Raw genomic sequence first — 25,303 nt, forward strand, 5'->3', positions numbered from 1 at the left:
ATGATGATGGATGACGTTTTGTATTTTTTATTTTTTTTTTTTTTATATTTCTATATTTCAGCTTGTTACTGACTTTTGATTGTTTGTAAAATTAATTCAGATTTTTTAAAGTGTTTTCCATTACTGATAAATCAGATTTGTGGACTTTAGTATGTTTTTTTTGTTGTGTTTATATTCCAACAATTTTTAATTAGTTCTTTAAAAAGAATCTATACTATTACTGAGCCCTGAATTGTTTTCATACTCCCGATATTAGTTAAACTCCATGGCCTTTCAGAATATATAAGGCATTTTAGCCTAGCTCCATTTTTTCGAAGGGTCAATTTCAAAATGGAATCCAGTACGTATATGAGCTGTGACGTCATCAGCTGTGACTTCATCCGGGGACCGAGACACAGGACCCCTCCATCCCCCCTCCCGCCACAAATATTTAGCGCTACAAAGCATAAAACAGAAAACCCAGCAGATAAAGAGTAGAATCAACGTGGAGGGACAAAGTAGCAATGCAGAAGATGACACAATAAGAAGAAAAATTGAGTCTTTAAAATGTAATAGACCACTCGGAATTTGTTTGAGAGAGAGAGAGAGAGAGAGAGAGAGAGAGAGAGAGAGAGAGAGAGAGAGAGAGAGAGAGAGAGAGAGAGAGAGAGAGAGAGAGAGAGAGAGAGAGAGAGAGTAATAAATGTCTAGAATGGATTTTTTAATAATTTTGTAGCTTCCTTCATGTTCATATTTAAGTATCATTTACTCCCAAAAATATTTTTTGGCAGTGTGATGTGGATATTTTAAGGCAGGGTTGTGAACCGGATGTCATTAATATTTTTTATGTACATTAAATTTTTATGCATAAAATAGGCTTTAAAATTAAAAATATTTATAATAACAATGTAAAAATGAGGAAAATTAGGGGTGTTTACCGAAATTGAAGGTATTTGTATCCGTTTCTTAACCCGGAATTAGTTTCAGAAATATTTGGCATCTACGTTTGTAATGTCGGATGTGGCCTGTGTGTGTTTTGGTGCTATTTTGGCAGTAACTGACGCCGCTGAGGTGAGTGTTTGTTGAGTCATGCTGTTTATTGTGGTCTGGACCTTCTATGTGAGGCGTATGTGAGTCAAGACAGCGGGAAACACTCCATGAAATATGTCCCTTCTGATCTTCCTCGAAAACATCAAAGAAAAAAAAGTATGTCATCGACATTTTTAACGAATATCTGGTTACGCTTCCTAATATTCTACATGGTATATTCAGTGTTTATTAAATCCACATCCATATTCGCATCCGCATCTGTAATAAGCATCTGTTATATTTTCAGTCTGGCATTCCTTTCCACTTTCATTCTTTTCCTTTCCTCTCTCCTTTCTCAATCTGCTTCTTACTGGTATCCACATCTACACCCCCTTAGGGTTCATAACCACATCCACTCCCACTGATCCCCAAACTCTGCCATCTGACACATCCTTAAGCCAAACACGGTCAGCATAGCTGTCAAATGAACCATTAGTGCTCTTTAGAAAGCGGTATCCTTCAAATATCACGACAGATTTTGACAGATTTCAATGCACTGTAAATTAACATGGTGATTTTTTTTAGCAAAATTTTCCAGTCCATTTCATAATACTTTGTACATCAAGATTTTATTATCTGGAGGATGTGGCTTACTAAAATACCTAACTCCCAGAAATCCATCCTGATATATTCTTGAGGTCTTGTTTGTCAGGTAAATCTTTGCAAAGCCAATTATTATCCAAAATGAAGACCAGCAAACATAAAGACTGTTTCCTTACAGAACCAGAAGAGCAATGGAGCAGCAGCAGCAGCAGCAGCAGCAACACCAAGCAGGTGCAGCAGGCAAGGTGAGCTGGTCGAGTGCGGCTGCCTCTCCCATGACCCTCCCAGAGAAGACACAGAAGGTGTTTCCTGAAGAGAATTCTGTTGCCAGGATTGAAGCAGAGGTGTACTATGGAATTGCCTTGCCAGAGGGAGAGGGATTGGAGGAGGGAGGTGAGTTGTGACTTGTCACTAAATTGGTCTCTCATTACGACTATTTCTAAACACCGCAGTGGTGAGTCAGGTTCTCATGGTGTGTTTTGCTATCAGAGATGCAGAATCCTTATTGAACTGTCATTACAAGCAGGAGAGCGCCCTTGAAAACTCTAATAACTTGTACTAGAGCGTGTTGAAAGTGTAGCATATCTAACTTTTTATTTCCTTGTTTTTTTCTAATTTTCTTGCATTATTTAAGGATTCATTTCTTTGCTATATGTTGTGCTTACAGAAGAAACATCCTTTTTATTTATTTTTGCTATTTTCTATGTATTGTTATGGCAGCTGCATGTTCTTGATTACCTCAGTGTAGTCTGTTGGTGACAGTACAATGCTACAAGACCTTTTATTCATCAAGCAGGAAGTAATATTCATCCACCACTCATGCATCTCCTTCAGACATCAAGAAGGTATTTGTGGACAAGACTGAGTGCCTCGCTGCCATGAAGAAGTACCGAGGGTCACGTTTCAAGGCCTTCAGGACATATGATGACGCCCTGAAATTCTCAGAGGCTGGGGCGGCAGCCTCTCAAGGGGGTACAGGGGAGGAGGGAGCCATCACCCCACAGCCCCTCTTCAATGTGGAGAAACCCAGTCCATACCGTGGCCCAAAATCACAGGACTTGGTAAAATTCAGGAAGTCTATTGAAAAGGGAGACTTTGATTACTTCAGCCGTGTAAGTTTCAGCTGTAATCTATCTGTGGTATATTTGTCTCACTTTCTGTGGTATATGTATCTCTTATGATCACTGAGTTTGTCTTCATGGTTATGTCAGTGTTATTAATGTTGGCATGGGTGGATCTGTACTGTGTTAAGCATTGATGATATTACTGTGCATACTTATTTACCATGTATCAGTGTTGTTGTCAGTTCATAATAAGATTGAGTTAAAATCTTTAATATTTAATCATTAATGGTAAATACAAATGGTATTACTTTCCTGCAGGCAGTATTTTTAATGGTTTCTTTATGTTTGTTTGTGGCCGGCAGTGTGTGATGGAGAATCCTCGTTACCTGGTGAGCAGTGGCGACACACCTGCTGTGCTTCAGGAAGGCTTCCGCTACAATGCACTCCACGTAGCCTGCCGCACAAACCGTCCAGCCTTTGTGCAGAGGGTGAGACACACATAGACACACTGAAGGACAACTATTTTACTAATCTGTTGCACTGCTTTGAAAACAGTATTTCTTCAGTTCTTACCTCCTCTCTTGTTAACCTTCTTGCTATGAACCTTGGTGTGTGTGTGTGTGTGTGTGTGTGTGTTTTGGGAGGGTAAATCCAACAGATATCTTTGTTATCCACCAAGAGATCCATCAAACTTCACTCTCCACCAACACCACTCCTCCTCCACCAGGTCCTCGCCCAAGTCTCCCAGCCAGTGTTCTTCCAGCGCCTCTATCCTGATGACAGCTTTGAGAGTGCCACCAGACGCAGTGCCTTCCTCCTGGACCTCTACCTCAACACCCCAGACAAAGGCTTTAACGAGACACCGCTGCACTTTGCCAGTAAACACGGCAGCCTGGAGTGTGTCCGAGTCCTTGTGGCATTCCGAAGCTGTGACACAACTCGTCCTAACAAGTATGGGCAGACAGCAGCTGAGGTATGTTGTGGTGGTATGACCCAGAACACATTGGTTGATGGAACATTAGTGCTTGAAAACAGGAAGTGTAGTATTATAGGGTCACATGTAGGAGACTGTTGAGATTCTTAAGATTACCACATCTATAAATCAGTCACTTGCTAAGGAGAGGAGATGAAGATCCTATGGAAAGAGCCTGGAGAGCTACTGTTCAGGGCGGAAGATCTAGGTGGTAATAGAGAATAAGTTGAAGTTGTAGCTAAGGCAGAGAATGAGTGGAACAGGAGGTGCAGTGGAGAGAAACAATCAGAGAAATCTTACAAACATGGCCAGTCTGTCTCCAGGAAAATGGCAAATAAGAACTGAACAATAAATAACAATTCTATCTATATATCTTTACCTAAATGAAAACAGGAGATACAGTGAGGAGAAACAACTGGAGGAGTCCTATAAACATGGCCAATCCACCTCTAGAATAATGATAAATAAGAACTATGCTGTAACTAACAATTCTATCAATCTATCTTTACTTAAATGAAAAACCCTCATACTTTCTCCCCAGATCGCTGGCAGTCGGATGAAGGAACCGTCCAAGGCCGTCATTGAGGAAATCCGTCAGGCAATGGGTGACAAGTACTACGTGCCACTGCTGAAGGACGACGACCTCTATCTGTTACCTCAGGTGGGGAGTCCCTGGTCACCACAGATGGACTCCCCAACAAGTCCCCGTAGTGAACGGTTCCTCACCTCCAGTCCAATCAGTGTTGCTTCCGCCAGCCCCATCAGCCCCTCCCTCAAGGTATGTGTTTCACCATCACTAGTTGTGTCGTGTTGACCTGTTTATGCGTGTTTTTTTTGTGTACAGCTAAGATTGATTTAAGGTCATTCTGGTCTGTTCTTCCCTAAGTATATCACTTTTTGTCTTTCATTCTTTAGCTCTTTTTTTTTTTTTCATGTGTGTGTGTGTGTGTGTGTTTCTTGTTGGAAGCGCACTCACAATCTTTCTCTCTGTTAACACCTACATCAACAGAATCTTGCCAAGAGAAAAATAATCTGTTTAGTTGCATCCCTCCACACCATCTTATGTCCCTCCACTCTTCTGACAGGTGCGAGGAGTGGCAGGTCCCATGAGCTGCTCCCAGGCAGAGACCTTCCATCGTCTGTGGAAAAGCAGCACCACTTCATCATCTCTCTCCACCACTCCCTCCCCAGCCCGTCTGGGAAGAGGAATGCGCCCCGCCTCCCTGCGCGTCACCGACCATGAGAAGGGACTGGAACGTGCTGGAAGGTGTGTGTGTGTGTGTGTGTGTGTGTCTTTAAATACTTATTTGTATCTTTCTAGGATTGAGTTAAGTTCATAATATCCCTTTTTTTTTTGTTATTATTATTATTGTTTTATGTTTTATTTATTTTTCTTTCAACAATACAGGGTGTGTGTATATAGACCAGTGCCAGAATACAAGAATACTCAGGCTCTTAAACTGATGTGATATATTGTTCACTCATGCATGTCTTCAAGTAATGCATTCCACTTATCTCTTGCTGTATTTGAAGACTATTTCTGCACATCCTTAGCAGTATTAACAACAGTACTTAGTAGTAATAGTAATAGTAGAAATTGAAGTATTAATAGTCAGAATCAACAACATTAAAGATTAGAACATAAGAAAATAAGGGAAGTTGCTAGAAGCCATCAGGCCTAGACATGGCAGTCTCTTTGAAACATATATACCTATTTCCACCTATCATTCTCATCCACAAATCTGTCTATCCTTTTAAATGACTAGAAATATTGTCATCTAAAGAGAATTCCGAATAATCTCTCTCTCTCTCTCTCTCTCTCTCTCTCTCTCTCTCTCTCTCTCTCTCTCTCTCTCTCTCTCTCTCTCTCTCTCTCTCTCTCTCTCTCTCTCTCTCTCTCTCTCTCTCTCTCTCTCTCTCTCTCTCTCTCTCTCTCTCTCTCTCTCTCTCTCTCTCTCTCTCTCCTCTCTCTCTCTCTCTCTCTCTCTCTCTCTCTCTCTCTCTCTCTCTCTCTCTCTCTCCACACACAGGAACCTGGCAGCTGAGCAGAAGGTGGGGTGGCAGGAGTACTGGGGCTTCCTGGGCACCTTTGTGAACCTGGCCAGCGAGGAGGGCCTGGGTCTCCTTGAATGGCACCTCAAGAGACAGACAAACAATGTAGGAAGGCTTGTGGATACTTGTTTGTGTGGAGAGCAGTGTGATAGGTGGTGTGTGTTGTGTTATGATGCTGAAACTTGTGGTCTTAGTGTGGCTTTTTGGAATAAGGCAAAGGGGATAGAGAGATGAGTAGGTAGGAAAAATTAATGGTTTAAATAACTCTCTTGTGTTTTGTTTCTCTTATATGTTTGTAGTTTTTGGTATTTATTTATTTTTTCCCTAAGTTTTGTTAATGTTTTTTGTTATGTTTCTTCAATACGTTTCTGGTCCTTATCTTTTTTCTCTACAGTTTTATTAATGTTTTCTATTATTATCATTATTATTGTTGTTGTTGTTATTATTATTGTTGCTATTTTCTTTATTTTATCATATACACTCCTTTGATATATTTCTGGTGCTCATATTTTCTGTGTGTTTACTCCCGACAGCTGAGGATGGAGAAAGAACAGCTGAGTGCTTCTGAATTGGCTGCCAAGCTGAAGGAGATTCTGAAGGAGCCAGAAGAGGAGCAGGTGGTCTCGCCGTCACGCACACGGCATGAAGAGGGCAAGTGATAGGCTGTCTTTCATGCTCTTGATTCATTATGTACTCAGCAGGGAAATTATATTTAGTTATTTGTATTTTTCAGAAGAATGTTAAGTTTTATGATTGTTAGGTCTTAAGTTTTGCTTAATTTAATCTGTTTCCAGTTATATAAGTATTTAGGAATTAGTGATGTATTTATTTTGTTCAAGTTGATTTCTTCAGAGAGAAAGAGATTAATGTTTTGGTGGTACAGCAAGAAGATTGTGTTGTGTTAGAGGGAAAGGTGAAGGCCATCACAACAAGTGCCATCACAAGAATTACTCCCTTGCAGGCGTGAGTGGCCTGTCTCAGTCGTCATGGCTGAGCCAGGCCTCTGGAAGCCCCCTTGCCCAACTGTGTCGGGGACTGGAAGCACTGCGCCTCAATGCCTCCATCTCCCCCCAGGGTGATCTGTCCCATACTGCATGCAGGCAAGTTATGTTAAATTGATGCAGAACAGTAGTAATTGTAATAATGATGACAAAGTGGAGAGAGACTAAGCAGCAATCATTATACTGGTTTTCTCTTTCCACAGCAAGTTTCTGTCATCCCTGGAGCAGCAGTTGTCCCCAGGGTGTGGCAGCTCCCAGGGGTGTGAGGAGCCACAGGGGGCACAGGGCCTGGTGGAGCAGGTGTCCTATGTGCTCAAGTCAGTGGAGGTGTCGGCAGGACGGCTGAGCGAGGCGCTGCGTGAAGTGGCCCTGGACCTGCAGGCCAGCGTGGCTGCCAGCCTGGGCATGAACCGCACCCTGAGGGCCAAGCTGCGCTCCGAGGTGGCCTGCCTGCGGTCAGTGGTTGCTCGGGCTGCATCTGAGCTGGGGCCAGGGGGCATGGACCTGGGGTTTGTCCACCCACTGGTGGCTGGCCGGGCTGTGCTGGCCCTGTGGCATGGCGCTGCACCGGCAGATGTGGCCGCCATCACCCAGGCTGTGCGGCGCATCGTGTCCCACATGGACCTGGTGCCCCTGGACTCATCAGATGAGGAGAATGACAGCAGCAGCAGGCACTTCGAGGCACCACAGCGCAGCACACGAGGGGACACGCACCACTTGGCCTGTGTGCTGCGGTGTCTGGATGTGGCTCTGCAGGCAGTCACCAACACTTCAGATGGCATCACATCCCCAGAGGTGCCACAGCTGGGACAGTGCCACTGTCCCTGGGAGATGAATGATGGCTCCCGCATCAACAGGAAGACCTCAGCTAAGGCCACAGTGCCTGCCAGTGCCTTAGAGAGAGAGAGAGCCACAGCCTATTTGCAGAAAGCACTGCAGGGGAAACAGTATGACCCTGTGGTGCGGCACCTGTCCTTCACCCAGGAGGAAGGTGAAGAGGAGGAGATAGTGGTGAGGGCCACACTGGGAGCCAAGGAAGGATTCAGGGTATCCCAGGGGGCAGCATACACCTCAGAGAGCAGAGACAGTGGCCAGGAGGAGCTGGATCCGGGCGCCAGGAGCCCCGACAGCTTCGTGTCTGCTGCCTCAAGCCTGGATGAGGACATGTGCACCCCAGAGGAGGGGCCCAGGGTGTTCATTGGAGGGTGAGTGCTGGGGAGGGAAGGGAGAGATGTGTTAGGTCATGGCAGAGAAGGATGCACAGGACTCTTTAACTATAACACCACACATACTGGTATTTAGAGAACTACACATAAACTTGTCATTATACTTGCTCCCTTCACACCAGATGTCCAATTTTTTTCATGCTCTGTATTTACACACTGACCTTGAGGTGATGCTCATGTTGCTTTTTCTTCTCTTGGTTTTTCTTTATTTTTTTTTGTTCACACTTTGTGGTAAAATGTTGCTGCTGAACAATTTGCTCTTCTTGTTCATGTTCTTTTCTTGATTTGTATTCAATATTTTTTTATTTTTTATTTTTTTTAAGTTTAAATATATGACAAATGCAGTTAAATTCCTCTCTCTTTGCTCTTCATAATGGATTGCTTTTACTTTTTATTAATGTGTAATCCATTGTCTGCTAGTGAACTCTTCATGGACTTTTTTTCTTCCTTTTGCTATTTTTGCTACTGCATTTGTTTTTCATTCTAAGTTTTCTTTTTCCTAAGCAAGCAAGTCTTCAGTTTTCTAAGCCCCTTTGTTTTCTTATTTTATTTTTCTTTTTTTTCTTTTTAAGGAAACTTCATTATTTTCCAGATCCCTGCTTGGATCTGCTTCATTCTACATTGTACTTTACTTCCTCTACTTGGCCTTCCTGCTGCTCTACCCAGTGCTGACCTGCTGAACCCCTGCTGACCCTTTCACCTGCTTACCTTTGGCCAGTGAACCTGCTTATTTCCCTTTCCTTTCATATCATTCATTGTCTTCCACACATGTTTACACCTAGTAATCCTTTCTGCTAGCCTGCTGTTGACTTACCTCCCTTTATTCTGTCTGTTGATTTGGTGGTTTGTCCCTGTTGCATTAAATTTTATTGATATGTTTATTTTCCTTCTGCTTGGTCATGATATCCTTCCTTCATGGAGTGTTTTGTAGTTAAGGATGTGTGTGTGTGGGGGGGGGTTGTTTTGCTTGTATGTAGTGAGTTAAACATGTTTTTTCTATTGACATCAGGATTATTATTATTATTATCATCTTTACTATTATTATTAATATAACTATTTTGCATTACAGAATCATTAAGCAGAATCTCAACTAATTCACCTTTTCTCTCTTTCTCTCTCTGTGTGTGTGTGTGTGTGTCTGTGTGTGTTCATGCGTCTGTGCAGAGCGGAGCCCACGAAGACAGATGTGGATGTGCTGGATGCTGTGGGTGACCGGCTGGTGGATCAGCAGAAGTACCCGCACATCTTTCAGTGGCAGTTGCTTGTCAAGTCCTTCTCAAAGGAGGAACGGGGAAGGTATGGATGCAGGGACTGACTGACAGTGTTTTGTGTAAAGCTGTGAAATAACAGGATCGTGTTCATGTGGTGCCAACTAGGGAAAGGGGAAGGAAAGAGAGGAGGCGATGGAAGTGGGGAAAAAACTGCATGAAGATAAAAGATGAGAGTAAGAATGTATGGTTGTACAGAACAGGAAGGTTGGGAGAAAAGGAGAGGAAAGAAAGGTTGCAGAAAAATGGAAGAGGAAAGAATAATAGACAGAGAGGTAAGAAGAGCAAGATTAATTGCTTGCACTTATGTCACAAGGGAGAAATAATATAAAGGGAAGAAAACAGTAAAGACAAGAGAGTAACACAGGAAAAAGAGAAGCTACTGAGAGTATAGCAGAAGAAGACCAGGAAAAGAACAGAAAATAACAAGTCAAAACTTCAATACATTTTATTAATAACCTTTCTTTTCTTTTTATTATTATTTTTCCATAGATACAGTATAGAATTCTTTGCTGTAATTCATGCCCCTAATATTTTTCACTTTTCAGTTTGGCTTCTCCTTTCTGCCGGCAAGGAAGAAGAAGAGGAACACCTGGAGGAGGAACAGGAGACAAGGTTGGATCTGCTCCCTCTGAATACAACACACCACACCGTCCTTCTTACTCCCGCCATCCTGCCTCCACACCTCGAATCCTCTTCCGCCCTTTGTAACACTCACACACACACACACACACACACACACACACACACACCAATAGATATAATTCTTCAGCTATACATGTAGAAATTCACCTAGTCATTTGTTTGCCTTCCACACAAGAACACACACATACATACCCACACATATATACATATATCCATACTTGCAGGTGCCTCAGGACAGGTATATTGATATATGTATACCTAATGCATATTTTACTATATTTCCATGTATTGTGGATTGATTGTGGGATTTTTATCTACTCATGCACAAATTCAAGAATGTATGCATAGTTTATTTATACAGAGATGCATTGCCATGCCATGTATAGTATTTAAAAAGAGTATTTTATAATATATCAAAAGTTGCTCTCTCTCTCTCTCTCTCTCTCTCTCTCTCTCTCTCTCTCTCTCTCTCTCTCTCTCTCTCTCTCTCTCTCTCTCTCTCTCTCTCTCTCTCTCTCTCTCTCTCTCTCTCTCTCTCTCTCTCTCTCTCTCTCTCTGTGGAAGGTATTGATATTTTCCTCATAAGGCATAGAATTGTGCCTTATTGCATGACACAGTGATCCTTAATGCATTTCTTCCTCCCACTTTTCTCTTTTTATTTTCCTAAGTAACAAGAATACTTAGTTTAGCCACCCTAACTTACATTTTGCTTCTCTGGTATTAGTATTTAAGTAATGGTCTAATTTATATTGCTTCCTATGAGTTTATTGATGGTGTAAGGATATTGTGCCTTTATTGTATCAGAAGAGCCCTTTTATTTTGGCAACTTAGGAACCAAAGATGGATTTTTGTTTTTATTGGACATTTGAAGTGCAATTTTTGGTTCTGTGTGTGTGTGTGTGTGTGTGTGTGTGTGTGTGTGTGTGTGTGTGTGTGTGTGTGTGTGATAATTATGGTCAATATATCTTAAGTTTGTGGTCTTTGTCAGTTTATAGCATGTGTGTGCAAACATCTGTGTGTGTGTGTGTGTGTGTGTGTGTGTGTGTGTGTGTGTGTGTGTGTGCTTATTTTATTTCATTTTCCTTTAGTCTAGGATCATTGCCAATTTGTAAGATTATTGTGTGTGTGTGTGTGTGTGTGTTCAATTTGATTTTCCCTTGTATTATGCATAAGCTTACTGCCAATTCACTGTTGAGATGCATTGGCAAGGTGATAAGACTTGTCCAACACACTTGCTTGGGATGCTGTGGCCACAAGTGAAGAAAATTTACTATTAATTTTTTATCCTCTAGTTTTATTTCTTCCCGCTTGGTAATGAAAACATAGTAACTGGGTTTTCCTTTTTTTTTGTGGGAGGAATTAGTCTCTCTCTCTCTCTCTCTCTCTCTCTCTCTCTCTCTCTCTCTCTCTCTCTCTCTCTCTCTCTCTCTCTCTCTCTCTCTCTCTCTCTCATTTCACTTCTAGCCTCAAATCATCCCCCTTTTTCTCCTTCCTTTCCATCACATCCACACCGTACCTGTCCCTCCCTCTTCCCCTCTCCCTCACCCCCTTCCTATCTCCGCTGTCTCCCTCCCTCCCCCTTGCTTCTGTCCCCCTAGCAACAGCAGTTTCACCTCCATAATTTCCCCGTTTCCTGCTTCTCTCTAACATTAACTTCTTCTTCCCTTTCCTTTCCTTTTCACCATCATCTTTCCTCCTTTATTCCTGTTATCCTTCTCCCGTATATCTGCCTCCTGTCTGTTCTCAAATTCCTGTCCCTCTCTATCCAGCCAATTCGGGGGAAAGGAAAGAGTTTATGAATTGCTGTTGAGTTTCGCTGCTGAGAGGGACGACGACGAGTCTCTGTCTCTGCCGTTATCGGTTTGACGGGATGTTTGTTGTTAGTTGACATTTATTTATTTCCTTCAGTACTCGAAGTAAAATTACGAAACAAAGGATTTAGAGTTGTTGCAGAAATTGAAAGTGTTGTTGTTAAGTTGGGAGGATTGAAATATATCGATTATTTATATACATACATCCGTTTGGCAATGACTAACCGACTCGAAACACCTTATGTTCTAAATAGAAAAAAAAACCATGAAGACATTGATTATTACAGTTTAAGAGACACATTCATCAAGCACACGTCTGACAGATAAGAGACTATAACACATACTAGAATCATTACAACGTAATGCATAGATACCTCAATAATAATGGATGATAAAACTTGACAGCTATCTTTACCATTACGGATAGAAACGTTTATGGACTACTACTACTACTACTACTACTACTACTACTGCTACTACTACTACTACTACTATTATCCATGACTATAATATGAGCCGTGACGTCACACCCAAACACAGGCACGTGCACGGCAGATAGGGCACGTGTATCTCCTCGTGTTTGTCTGGCAGCGGACCATTGTTGATTCCTTTGACCTTGCAATATCTCCCCGGGTCGTTCTTCTTATCAAAGTGTTCATCATCATCATCATCATCATCTTCCCGCAGTGCCACGTAACCTGTCCTGTCTGGTACTTCCAACGTCCATCAACTCACTCCTCTGACGGTGCTTCAAGTGTTTCAAGGAGTTTCTCGAGTGTTTCCCAAGTGTGTCTAAAGTAGATCATTAGTTTGATTTCATCTACCTACGAGTACTAACCGTATCATCACCAGGTAACTACATACGAACTTAAGCACGTCCTTTTCAGCTTCTCCCTTTCCCTTTAAGCCTATTCCATATTCAGAACCACTTTGCTCTCTCACCACGAGTATTTTCAAGGGCCACAGAAGTTATTAGAAAGTTATTATTAGGGTTCTCAAGAGTGTTTTCCAGTTAATAACAAAGAAATCTAGTTAATCTGTCACTAGAACCGTAAAAACAGTCTTGAAAACCCGTGTCACTTCAACTAAGGCCTAGTGAAAGTAATGGAGATGCGACAGAAGTGCTTCAAAATATAGGCTTGTAAAATTCTCACGCAACTCTGATATTGATAAAATAATCCAAATCGATTGCCGGTGTCATTTGCGTGTCACTATCGCCACTGAGAACACCTGTTGAGGGAAAATCGAAGCGAGAGAGAGAGAGAGAGAGAGAGAGAGAGAGAGAGAGAGAGAGAGAGAGAGAGAGATACCTGTTACGGAGTTGTCAAGGAGGAATAAGAGAAAATATGAATAGGAATAACGGGAAAACTTAAACTCATTATGAATTAAAAGTACAGGCAAACTCAATCCTGCCACTTATTGGTGAAGAAGATGAAATTAGTTTGATGAAGATGATGCAAGGCTTACGTTGTCATGATTGGCACGCGATATTGACTGACATTTTGGTCTTCAATGCTCTGACAGACTACTACTACTACTACTACTACTACTACTACTACTACTAGCTACTACTACTACTACTACTACTACTACTACTACTACTACTACTACTACTGTCCTATGACATCTACATCTGCTGTTTTAAGGATTTACCAAAATATAGCATCTCACGCAATGTAGCAAAAAATACATTCTGGTTAATCAAGGTGTTATTCTTTACTTTATAATGCAGAATGTTAAAAAGCACAATCTACGGTAGGTATTTGTATGCATAGTACAACATAGGATGACAGGTAGCTTGGTAAAGTGAATACAGGTAAACACACTACAGATAAGAAAATGCAGGTGAAAAGTACCGGTAAAATTACAGATATAAAGGTACAAAAAAGCAGGTAAATATGAAAATACAAATACATTATAAAAATAAAGATAAAATATCATACAGTTAGGAAGAAAATACAGGTAAACATCATAAAAAAAATAATCTAAAACCGATGTAAAAATTAGCAAGAGGTGACATTCGATGATACTCTTCTGGCTCAAAATATAGAATTGAGTTAAACTATAAGCAATCAAATACTTTATAGCGATGCTCTTTTGTCGTTCCCCGCGCATGAGCAGAATTATCCCCCGCCATTATAGCCTCAGTTGCCATTGTGTTGTGAGCCGCCGGCGGGGAAGGATGTGCGCACAGCTTCTCCGTAATTCCTTATTGTATTCCTACCGGTTTTCATTATAGGAGAGAAACTTGATCGGACCATCAAGACCAACACAAGGTAAGGACACGGCACCCTAAGTAGTCTCAAAATACTACTAAATTAAGGAGGTAAGCAGAAGTTATCAATGTTATGTTTGATAAAATTTTCGGCAACTATCATTTTTTTTTTCATTATTTTTTTGAGGGGATGGAAGAAGTATTTTTTTTTTTATATATATGTAATTTTTTGTTTCGTTATTTAAAATCATATTCTTTCGTTAAAGTCACGTGTTATTGACTTGTTATTATTGTGACAGGGTATAGTGAAGGTTGTGGTGGTGATGGTGGTGGTGGTGGTGGCGGGAGCACCACATGTAGGGCTTAAACTTACATAACAGAAGAATTATGGCAGTGAATTAGGTTTGTTTGTGGTGGCTTATCCCTAGATGGCGGCTGGGAAGAGTGTGGTTGGGTGACTTTGTTTGTGGTATAATGTGGCGGTGGTGGTGGTGGTGTGGTGACCGTCAATATCGATTTATGCAGTGACACAACCGGTTTTCCCTGTGTATGTGTTGTTGGTGGTGTTCATTTCTGCTGCTTGTTATTCCTTTGTTTTTTTCCTGGTTTTATTTTAATTTAATTTAATTAATTAATTTATTTATTTATTTATTTATTTATTTATTTTTGTTTTGTTTTGTTTTGTTTTATTTCCGGTAATGACATTTGGGTATTTGTGTATTTTTCTTGCGTTGTCTTTATATATATATATATATATATATATATATATATATATATATATATATATATATATATATATATATATATATATATTTGTGTATTCACCTTCATTTTATTCTCAAATTTCTGAGTGTTTCTGAGTGTATTATTCTTTATTTATCTCTCGCTCCCTTCTCTCTCTTGCATGTATCACCTATGTTTTGCACTTTTCATGACATTTTTCAGTCATATATCATGTTTTTTTTTTTTTTCTCTCTTTAATTTTTCATCAACACTTTTTCCTGAGTGACGTTGGATTATCAGTGTTGTTGTTTGTTCTGTTGTTGTCTTGGATTTATCATATTTTTCTGTAATGGCATTTGGTTTATTTCTACATTTATCATATGCATTTTCTTCATTGAATGGCATTTGGTTATCGGTGGTTTTATTGCTATTTTTTCCCTACATTTATCTACATTTTACACCAGTGACATTTATCAGTGCTACTATTTCCTTTGGCTTACATGTATTCATTTCCTCCCTGCATTTGTCAAGATCAATGGTATTATTGTCATTATTATCTTTTTTTTCCCTCTATATATCACCTACATTTTCTTTCATAATAACGCTTGATTATCAGAGGCATTATGTCAACACACTGCAGCCCTCAGATTAGTTCAAATGTGGTGCAGTTCGAGTTGTTTTTCACCTGTGATTCTTTAAAGTCAGGCGGTTAAGGCTGTCAGGTGCTCAGGCTGTTAAGTTCATTTTTTCAGTCTTGAGTGTAATTATTGAACTAGAATCCAAATTAATGTATTTTTTTTCCACGTGAATGTTGATGGTGCTTCTTGCTCTCATTGAATTTAAAGATTAGAAAGTTGTGTTAGTAATATTTTGGCAGCTCTGTTATTATGTGAAGTTAAGTGTAAAGATCATTCAAGCTTGGTATAGTTAAATTTAAATATATGGGAAGAAATTGGTTCATAAATAGGTGGATGATTGCATAGACACAGTAATTAGGCTGTTAGTGGCAAGTCAGTAGGGATGTTTTAGAAAGGATAGGTAGATATGTAGGTACGTATGTATTATGTAATGACTGACACATGTTGGCCTTGCTTCTTTGCACCTCACCTTATTTTATTTTTTATTTATTTATTTATTTTGGTGCTGTGTTCTTAGTCTCACTGGGCCTCGTCTCCATGAAAATATCCAGTATTTATGTTATATAAGTAGTTATAAAAAGTAATCCCTTCCAATGATAAAAAGGAAAAGTATTGATTCTGAGGTATGGTTGTTATGAATTGTCTCTTTAGTTGTGGCTGCAAGATGATCAAGTTGTGAGGCATTACTGTAGTGCAGCCTGTGTTGATTTGTTCTGGAGAAGACTTCTGCCGCAAGACAGTTTGGCTCCAAGACATTGAACCTGTTTCTGCTTTTGCTATTGAAGTTGCTTATGGCGTTGTTTTCTTCTTGAGTGTACTCGTACAATTATGACTCGGGAAGTTGTGGGTACAGCGTAAACCAAATTGATCCAGTGTGATTTCTACCTACATCTCTTTATAACTTTCCCCATGCATGACGTGGCTGTCTTGTGGTGTACAGTTGTGTGTGTTGAAGTGTACTATCCACAGTTTTACAATCTGTGAAGGATACAGGTGCACACAAACATAACTACAGGTATTAGAGCATTTGTACTGAACCATTCCTGTTATTGTGTATGGCATCTTTCAAAATCACACTGGAAACTTGCACCAATTACCCTAAGCTTGATCCACAGCAGTTGGGGAGTGTTGTACATTGGTGTGGTTTCAAAATCACATTCGAAAACTTGCATCAATTACCATAAGCTTGATCCACAGCAGTTGGTGAGTGTTGTACATTGGTGTGGTTTCAAAATCACACTTGAAACTTGCATCAATTACCATAAGCTTGATCCACAGCTGTCGGAGAGTGTTGTACGCTGGTGTGGCGTTTGTACATGCACTTTCTGGGATTCTGTTAAGCACGTGTAGGCACCAGCTGACTTGCTACTTATCATTGACATCTCATGCCTTTTTCACGTGGTTTGAGCTCTGTCCTTATCACAAGTGATGGGCTGTGGGTCTCTCCTCCCTTTTCATATTTGATTAATCTCCTCTGTAGTGTATCATTTTATGCCTTGTTATCTTATCTCTTCCTGTCTTTTGCCTAATTCTTGTCTTTAATTCTGTCTGTTATCTTTTGTCTTGTGTCTTCTGTTTCTTATTTTATCTCCCCCTTTTTTCTGCTGTTTGTTGTTTTGCCGTTTTTTCTTCTTGATGTGTGAGATGGGAGTCAGTAAGTGAAGTAAACGTAAAAAAAAAGTAAACTATATTTCTTGGGTGGTGTAAATGAGAAGATAATGAAGTTTTGGTTATAGTTCTTACCTAATTATTCATGTTTCTAATACACAGGTTTTGGCTCTTCCACATATGACAGGGGAAATCATTAGTCCTTTTTATTGATAATACTTTCTGAGCCTTCATGAAGTAGGAAAATATTCAACCGGTGAGCTTAACAAGGGTCAGACCTGTATAATGATGTGCTAGGCTAAAAAAAAAAGAAAAAAAAAAGGGGGATGAAAACACATTACTTCCTTTCTTCTTTACCTGAAAGGAGACAGGAAAGGTGGACAGAAAAAAACCCTTTATGGTAGAGAGAAAGAATGACCAGTAATTAGATTCAGAATGAGAGAGAGAGAGATGAGAGAGGAGAGAGAGAGAGAGAGAGAGAGAGAGAGAGAGAGAGAGAGAGAGAGAGAGAGAGATTCAGACAAAGGAAAAGGAAGTTTGATGATAAAAAAAAAGTAACAATGGAAATAATGTTGTAGTATATTTTTTGGCAAAAGATATCCTCCTTTTCCTCCTCCTCCTCCTTTACTACTGCTGCTACCATTACTACAACAACTACAACAACAACAGTAACAACCAGTGCTTCTATTATACTTTTAGCACAACCACTACAAGCATAATAGCTAAATATCTTTGGGAATTTTAGGCAACTTGTTGCTTGCTGACGTTTTGTTGTGAAGTGACGTTTTGTATTCATCACATGCTACAGAAAGAGAAGTCAAGGAGAGAGAGAGAGAGAGAGAGAAGAGGAGAGAGAGAGAGAGAGAGAGAGAGAGAGAGAGAGAGAGAGGAGAGAGAGAGAGAGAGAGAGGCGGGGGGGGGGCTGTTCTTGAATTCACCTCCTCCATGGAAGTTTGAGAGTATTACAAGAGTTACAAGACAAAAAAAAATGAGAGGGCGTACAAACTTGAATTAACCTCCAGGGTAATGCAATACACTGGCATTTGGCACCTTCACCCTCCTGGAAAAAGCTGCTGGGAAAGGTGCTGGAACTAAAAATACACATACATTTTTTTATGCCTGTGTGGGTGTGTGTAAGAGCAAGCATTTACTTTTTAAACCACACTAAGCAGTTTTCTTGTGGGATTGCTGCTGCTTTCTCTGTCAATCTTTACTGTTTGTGGTTGTGTGGTGGTGGTCTGCCTGAAGCACACTGTAATAACAAGTGCATTGGGGATTACATATGTTTATTATTGATGAGAGAGAAAGAGAGAGTGTCAGGGGGAAGAGAGTATTGCTTTGCTTTAGGAAAATGATAATGTGTTCCACCCAAATAATGAGGTCATGTGTTAACAGAAAGGGAGAAATACATGTAATACTATATTTGAAGCGATACATAAAAGGAAAAAAACCTCAGATCATTATTAGGAAGAAGGAAAGTTTGAAATATTTGCCTTAGAGAAATAAATTATAAAGTTACTGCAGGAGAATAAAGAGAATGGTAGAAAACAGAGAAGAAATGAAAGGGAGAAGATGCTTAGAATAAAAAAAAAATGAAGAGAGGGAAGATTCCAAACATATCATTAAGGGAGAAAAGTACATAAGGATGAGAAAAGGAAAGAAGAATGATATCTAAGCAAAGGAGAAAGATAAGGGATAAGAAGAAACACAAGAGGGCATAAAAAAAGACAGAGGGAGAGAGAAAGAAGAAAGTAAGCATAGAATAGACAAAGGAATAAAGCAAGGAAGCAAGGAGGGTAGAGAATAGATAAAGGGAGAGAGAGAGCAATGGAGACAGTATGTGGGTGTGTGTGTGTGTGTGCATGCAAAGTAGCAGTTTAGCATCATGACATAGTGTGGGGCTGGGAGGAAGGCACATGAGGGTATAACTGCATTGACTTAACATTCATATCTTGTACCACGATTTTTGAAAGTTTGCCTGGTCATTCACCTATTTCCCTTAGAGAGAGAGAGAGAGAGAGATGAGAGAGAGAGAGAGAGTTGGTCTTGGATATTTTAGCATTTTATTCCTAATTTTCTTTATTTTTCATATATTGTTTGTTTTAGGTGTTAATTTTGCATGGTGTTGTTTACTCATTGTTCATGCAGGCCAAGGTTGGTAGAGTATTAAGGAAGGTGGAGCTTTGGTGTGAAGGTTACCAGAGAGAGAGAGAGAGAGAGAGAGAGAGAGAGAGAGAGAGAGAGAGAGAGAGAGAGAGATGCAGTAACAGATTAGATAGATAGAAATGAAAATGGAGCTTCTTTCTTGCTTTTCATTGCTATCATCATTTTATCTTCAGATCTAGAGAGTGTGTGTGTGTGTGTGTGTGTGTGTGTGTGTGTGTGTGTGTGTGTGTGTGTGAGATAGTGAAAGTTTCCAGTCATCACTAAATGGGTTTGTTTAATAAAAAGCACAATTATGCACATCCATATATCTTAGTAAAGGTTTGGTACACACTCATACTAGCTGTGTTATATATTGTCACTATTTCTCATAGCCTGAGTAAGATTATTGATTAGCTGAACCTGCCTCACTACAAGACGTGCTGTGCCTTGCTGTGCCTTTGTGACCTTTGCTCCAGTGTCTCTTGGAAACTGGCTCAGGCGGTAATTGTGATATATGACCTTCAGTACTACACCAACCTCCAGGGCTTTCTCCTGCAGAGTACTCGTAATCTTTCAACTTGTAGAAATTTATGTTAGGGGATGTTTAGGGTATAGTTCTGAACAAGCCTTAGGTGATTAGAGTTGACCAAAAAGACCTTTAAAGCTGTGACAACCTGTGTCTTTTCCTGCAGAATAATCTTAAGGTCTTAGCTCCTAGGAACTTAAGTTATGTGATGTTAAAGTGCAATTCTGAACAAGCTTTAGGTGATGATAGAGTATGCCAAAATGACCACCAAGAATGTAACAACCTGTAACTTTTCATGTAGAGTACTCAAAATTTGTAAGCTTGAAGTAACTCAGGTTAGGTGATGTTAGAAGAGTACAGTTCTGAACAAGCTTTGGGTAATGATAGAGTAGGCCAAAATGACTATCAGGAATGTAACAACCTTTGTGTTCCCCCTGCAGAGTACTTGTAACCTTTCATCTTCAAGCAGCTTGTGTTGGATGATGTGAGTGTTAAGAGTGATAATGCTGAAGAAGCCTTTGAGCAGTGATAGAGTTGTCCTAAGTGACCTTCATGGGCATGGCAACTTGTGCTTTCTCCCAGACATGGCTTCTACTTTTCAGCTTGTACCCGCTTGATGCTAGATGATGCTTAATTAACAGTGTAATTGAACAAGCTTTTGGTGGTGGTACATTTGCCCCTAAGTAACCTTCAGGGAGTGTTGCAGCTGCATGGGTCTTGTCATGTATAATTTTGTTATTGTTTCTCTTGGGTTTTCTTTGATAAAAAAAAAAAAACAATTCCAAGGTAAAAAAAAAAACAAACAAAAAATTCTAACCTAAAAAATGTAGAAATATGTAAGCTGGAAAAAAAAACCTATGAAAACATTTTACTTTTTTTTGTTATGATATTACCAGGCATATACTTTTAATGTCTGTTTTAGTTAGTTGATTGTATAATTTTGAGCAAGCTTTTGACAATTGTAAATGACCTCCAGTAATAGTGGCCTCTGTCTTTCCCTGAAGTGACCATTACCTTTCAAGATGGGTCATGTCAGCTAGTCTTAGGAGCACCATTCTCAACAAGCTCTTCGGTCCATTTAGTAAACCAGTCACCTGTGCCCTTGTGTGGAGAGCATATTTTCCCAACTTTTACTGTCTGATAGTGTGAGAGTAGCAGTCAGACTGTTATCTGCACCACACTATTCTGGTGGTACCCTTAACAGATAGGCTGAGGAAAGGTTATCACTCCCTCTTATTACATTACTATTACCTGTACAGCCTGTTGTTAGCTAACCATAATTTTTCTCTCACTTTTATGACTAGACATGATGAGTTGAAGTGCTGAGGAATCTGAGAGACAAAGACATGGTGTTGAAATGTTCATGTGTGTGTGTGTAGGCTTTCATAGGTGTAAATATTTGTGCTGTTTCAGGGAAGCAGTTTGCAAGGGCAGGCAGGCAGACAGGCAGACAGACAGGAATGCTATTGTTCTGCCACGGATTCCAAATGAAGGGATTGCGAGACTGCTGGGGGGAATAGTGGTAAAGAATTCGCATTTGCCTTGTATTTACCAGGTTGGATTTGCCTCGTCCTGGTACTGATCAGGATTTGAGTTTATGTTGTCCTATCTTCACATACACACAGTTTTATCCAGCTGTGTGTGTGTGTGTGTGTGTGTGTGTGTGTGTGTGTGTGTGTGTGTGTGTGTGTGTGTGTGTGCTTGGTAGAGGAGAAGTTGGTGTTTTGCAGAGTTGTGTAGCAGCAAACTCAGCATCACTGCCTCCTTTGTGCTGAGTGTTAGGGTTACCTCTCTCTCTCTCTCTCTCTCTCTCTTCTCTCTCTCTCTCTCTCTCTCTCTCTCTCTCTCTCTCTCTCTCTCTCTCTCTTGACAGCTTTCCCACTCAGCTTCTCTTTTACAGCAGATTTGGTCTCAAAATAGCATAATACTGGCTTAATAACCCAATAAGGCGGCCAGACAGCACATTAACACATTTTTGGTGTGCAGTATTAGAAGCATCACTGGAAGAGTCACACAAGTGCATGGAGTGAAAGATAGTGGTGATAATGGTTAATGGTAGTGATGATAATGGTTAGTAGCCCATCGGTTATGTTAGGTTAGGTTAATGGTCCATCAGTTAGGTTAGATTAATGGCTTACCAGTTAGGTTAAGTTAGGTGGCGAGGTTGTTAGGTTAGGTTAATGGCCTGTAGGTGAGGTTATGTTAGGTTAGGTTAGATTAATAGTCCATTTTTCATGTTAGGTTAATGGTTTCACCAGTTAGTAAGTAAGGTACAGTTAGGTTAATGGTCCATCGATTAGCTTGGGTTAATGGTGCATTGGTCATCAGGGGAGGTGGATAAAATTGTGGGGCCAGTTATTGCCGGGTGATTGCTCTGACGTCACCTGCTGGCCGTTCATCACTCTTAACGCTCCTCACGAACTCTTTCACTGTGGTACGAAACAATTAAGAGCATGAGGAGGGATGCATGAAATCTTTATAAGCATCTACAGGAAATTATGGGATGGAGGGAATTGACTTTGCAATTTCTACGCAGTTTAAAGATTGGGCGTGGCTATACAACGAGTAAAGATGCCCCAGGGTGTGGTTAGAATTAGGGAAATACATATCAGATGGTGAAAAAGGTAGACAGCTGGATTTTTTTGACATGATTTGTACATTTACCTCAAATTTTTCAAGTGAAGGTGAGTTTTTGGGGATGTTATCAAGACTCATTGCCATTTTAATCATGAGAATATTCAAGTTTTCAGTAGTTATAGTTCAGTTTTTCAGCTTATTTTGTATTGAGGTGATTTTATTTATTTTTTTACTTTACAACCAAATTTTTCCACCTAATGAGTTAATGCAATGGTGATATTAAGACTCATCGTCATTTTAACCATCAGAATATTCAAGTTTTCAATAGTTATGGTTCAGATTTTCGGCTTATTTTGTATTGATATGATTTTTATTTATTTTATTTTATTTTTTTTACTTTACACCAAGTTTTCACCTAATGAGATAATGCAATGGTGATATTAAGACTCATTGCCATTTTAACCATCAGAATATTCAAGTTTTCAGTAGTTGTGGTTTGACTTTTCAACTTATTTTGTATTGAGATTATTATTATTTTTTTTTACTTTATACCAAAATTTTATCTTCTAATGAGATAAGGTAATGGTGAAATGCTAACATTTACCTCTCTCTTCTAAAATTGAGTATAGGCAAAATATAAAAACATTCAGGGTAGATAAAAGGAAGTAAGAGAGAGAGAGAGAGAGAGAGAGAGAGAGAGAGAGAGAGAGAGAGAGAGAGAGAGAGAGAGGAATGTAAGACCATTATCAACAAAGGGAGAAAGATATGTACTGAATTTACAGGGAAGGAAAAAAAAATGTTGAGAGAAAAGAGAAAAGGAGATAGAACTCAGAAATTTAGCGAGAGAGAGAGAGAGAGAGAGAGAGAGAGAGAGAGAGAGAGAGAGAGAGAGAGAGAGAGAGAGAGAGAGAGGAAAAAAATAAAACTTAATGAAAAATAATCAAGAAAGAAAGATAAAAGGAAGAAATAGTGTAATAAAAAAAAACCAGGTACTAAAGAGAGGATAAAAGATAAATACAAGGAAAAAAGAAGAGAGAAGAGAGAAAAAGAGAGAAAAGAGTAGGAAATGAAACTGACGAAAGCTCAGAGGTGTGCAGTTCGAAATCAGTAAACAAACTCTATTTATAGCAGAGAGAGAGAGAGAGAGAGAGAGAGAGAGAGAGAGACGAGGGGGGCGGGGTTGGGTAAACTTTTCCAATCCCCAAATCAACAACAGAGGTCAAAGGTGGTGGTGGTGGTGGTGTTTAGTGGTGGTGGTAGTGGTGGAAGAAGCAGGAAATAGTAAGAAATGGCTGATAAATAGGATTAAAAGAGGAAGACTGCTGATAATTGATAGTAGTAGAAATAGAATAGTAAGTAGAAGATTTTATACTACCACTACTACTACTACAACAACTACTACTACAACTACTACTACTACAGACATCAAATATAGTGTTGTAGATAGAATAAGTAGCAGTAGTAGTGATAGTGATGGGGGCTGATAGTGGTGGTGATAGAGGAAAATGTTACGAGATGGGAGGGATAATGGTGGTGGTGGTGGTGGTCAGGGAGGTCGCGGTGATGATGGCAGTGTGGTAGTCGTGGTGGTGGTGGTGGTGGGATTATGTTAGCAGATGTGTGTGAGAGAGAGAGAGAGAGAGAGAGAGAGAGAGAGAGAGAGAGAGAGAGAGAGAGAGAGAGAGAGAGAGTTTTTACAAGATACGTTATCTGTAATATTAATACGTGGGTGGGTGGGTGTAAGAGAGAGAGAGAGAGAGAGAGAGAGAGAGAGAGAGAGAGAGAGAGAGAGAGAGAGAGAGAGAGAGAGAGAGCGAGCATAAAGACAAAACAGATGGGTAGACAAAATGTAAAATAGACAAACAGATTTAGACAGAGAGAGAGAGAGAGAGAGAGAGAGAGAGAGAGAGAGAGAGAGAGAGAGAGAGACGAAAATAGAAAACAGACAGACAGACAAACACATCACACAGACACTGATAGACAAACACAGACAGCACTTCACCACAACACCTTATCGACACAAGTACTGCCTACCACCTTCTTGCTGCCCCCCTGCCCTCTTGCCCACCCCCTCCTTACCCCCTGGCCAGCCTTACGAAGCCTAAGTCCCACGAATAAGCCTCTGATAGAACTACCGTGGTGTTTGCGAGTCCTGTCTTACTTGCTGACGTGTGTTATCAAGAGGCACACGTGGCTGTTATAGTGCTGATGAAGGGGATGTCACTGGTGTTGCACTGATGTGTGTGTGTGTGTGTGTGTGTGTGTGTGTGTGTGTGTGTGTGTGTGTGTGTGTGTGTTCGTTCTGTCATCATTTGGTTTAGTTGAGGGAGTGTGTCTCGTGTTGTGTTTGTTTTTGTTTTTTGTTCGCTTGTCCTTCTCCGGTGCATTCTCTCTCTCTCTCTCTCTCTCTCTCTCTCTCTCTCTCTCTCTCTCTCTCTCTCTCTCTCTCTCTCTCTCTCTCTCTCTCTCAGAAGTAAAGGGTGTTTTAAGTGGTTGGTATACACTATTGGTCATCATCATCATTATTATGGCACTCGCATTTCGTCATGGGCCAGAGAGAGAGAGAGAGAGAGAGAGAGAGAGAGAGAGAGAGAGAGAGAGAGAGAGAGAGAGAGAGAGAGAGAGAGACTGGTCATCATCAATGTCTTTCTTCTTCTTCTTCTTCTTCTTCTTCTTCTTCTTCTTCTTCTTCTTCTTCTTCTTCTTCTTCTTCCTCATTCCTCATTCCTTACCTCCTCCTCATTCCTCATTCCTCCTCCTCATTCCTCCTCCTCCTCCTCCTCGTCGATTAAGAGTGTGTGCGTGTGCGCGTGCTTGTGTGTGTAGGAATAAACAGCTATATCGGCAGTGGTGGTTGTCGCCTGTCACTCATTGCTAACAAATCACGGGGCGTAGGAGGCAGCCAAGGCTTGACCAGTCGTAGGTATCAAGGCGCCGTGACAGAAGTGGCGGGGTGGGGAGAGGACGAAGCTTACCTGCCAGGTTAATTTGAACGTGCTCTAAGGCTCTTGTGGAACATATTAATAATACGAGTAGTGTTGCGATCCTGCCAACTCACTAACCGAGAGAGAGAGAGAGAGAGAGAGAGAGAGGTTACTGAAGTACATGATAAGGAAGATCTGAAAGAGAATGAAGGTGTGTGTGTGTGTGTGTGTGTGTGTGTGTGTGTTAGGTTAAGGTGACCTACTTCAGGACGTCACATCAAGGAATCTGAAGGAGG

At 40.4% G+C, this 25,303-nt stretch overlaps 2 protein-coding genes across 4 annotated transcripts in view; both read left to right on the forward strand.

Annotated features, from left to right (window-relative positions):
• The first annotated feature begins 965 nt into the window (after positions 1-965).
• Positions 966-11,124, forward strand: LOC135113563 (ankyrin repeat and LEM domain-containing protein 2-like). The gene is made up of 13 exons (XM_064028833.1): positions 966-1,050; positions 1,790-2,004; positions 2,446-2,723; positions 3,038-3,163; positions 3,403-3,648; positions 4,190-4,426; positions 4,734-4,915; positions 5,679-5,805; positions 6,234-6,351; positions 6,662-6,804; positions 6,909-7,906; positions 9,092-9,223; positions 9,744-11,124. Exons 2-13 carry the CDS (start codon positions 1,803-1,805, stop codon positions 9,904-9,906), a joined length of 2,952 nt encoding a protein of 983 aa, XP_063884903.1. The 5' UTR covers positions 966-1,050; positions 1,790-1,802; the 3' UTR covers positions 9,907-11,124.
• A 2,661-nt stretch (positions 11,125-13,785) lies between these two features.
• LOC135113564 (nuclear factor of activated T-cells 5-like) overlaps positions 13,786-25,303 on the forward strand; it is a 44,137-nt gene continuing 32,619 nt past the window's right edge. Inside the window, exons 1-2 of one of the 3 annotated variants that reach the window (XM_064028835.1) lie at positions 13,816-13,927; positions 19,947-19,990. The gene's annotated coding sequence lies outside the window, so the exon portion shown is untranslated. Of the gene's footprint in view, positions 13,928-19,946; positions 19,991-25,303 lie in introns of all 3 variants that reach the window. The other 2 variants (XM_064028834.1, XM_064028836.1) reach the window with 2 other exon arrangements.

Source organism: Scylla paramamosain, chromosome 26 (assembly GCF_035594125.1).
Source record: "Scylla paramamosain isolate STU-SP2022 chromosome 26, ASM3559412v1, whole genome shotgun sequence".
Lineage (NCBI taxonomy): Eukaryota > Metazoa > Arthropoda > Malacostraca > Decapoda > Portunidae > Scylla > Scylla paramamosain.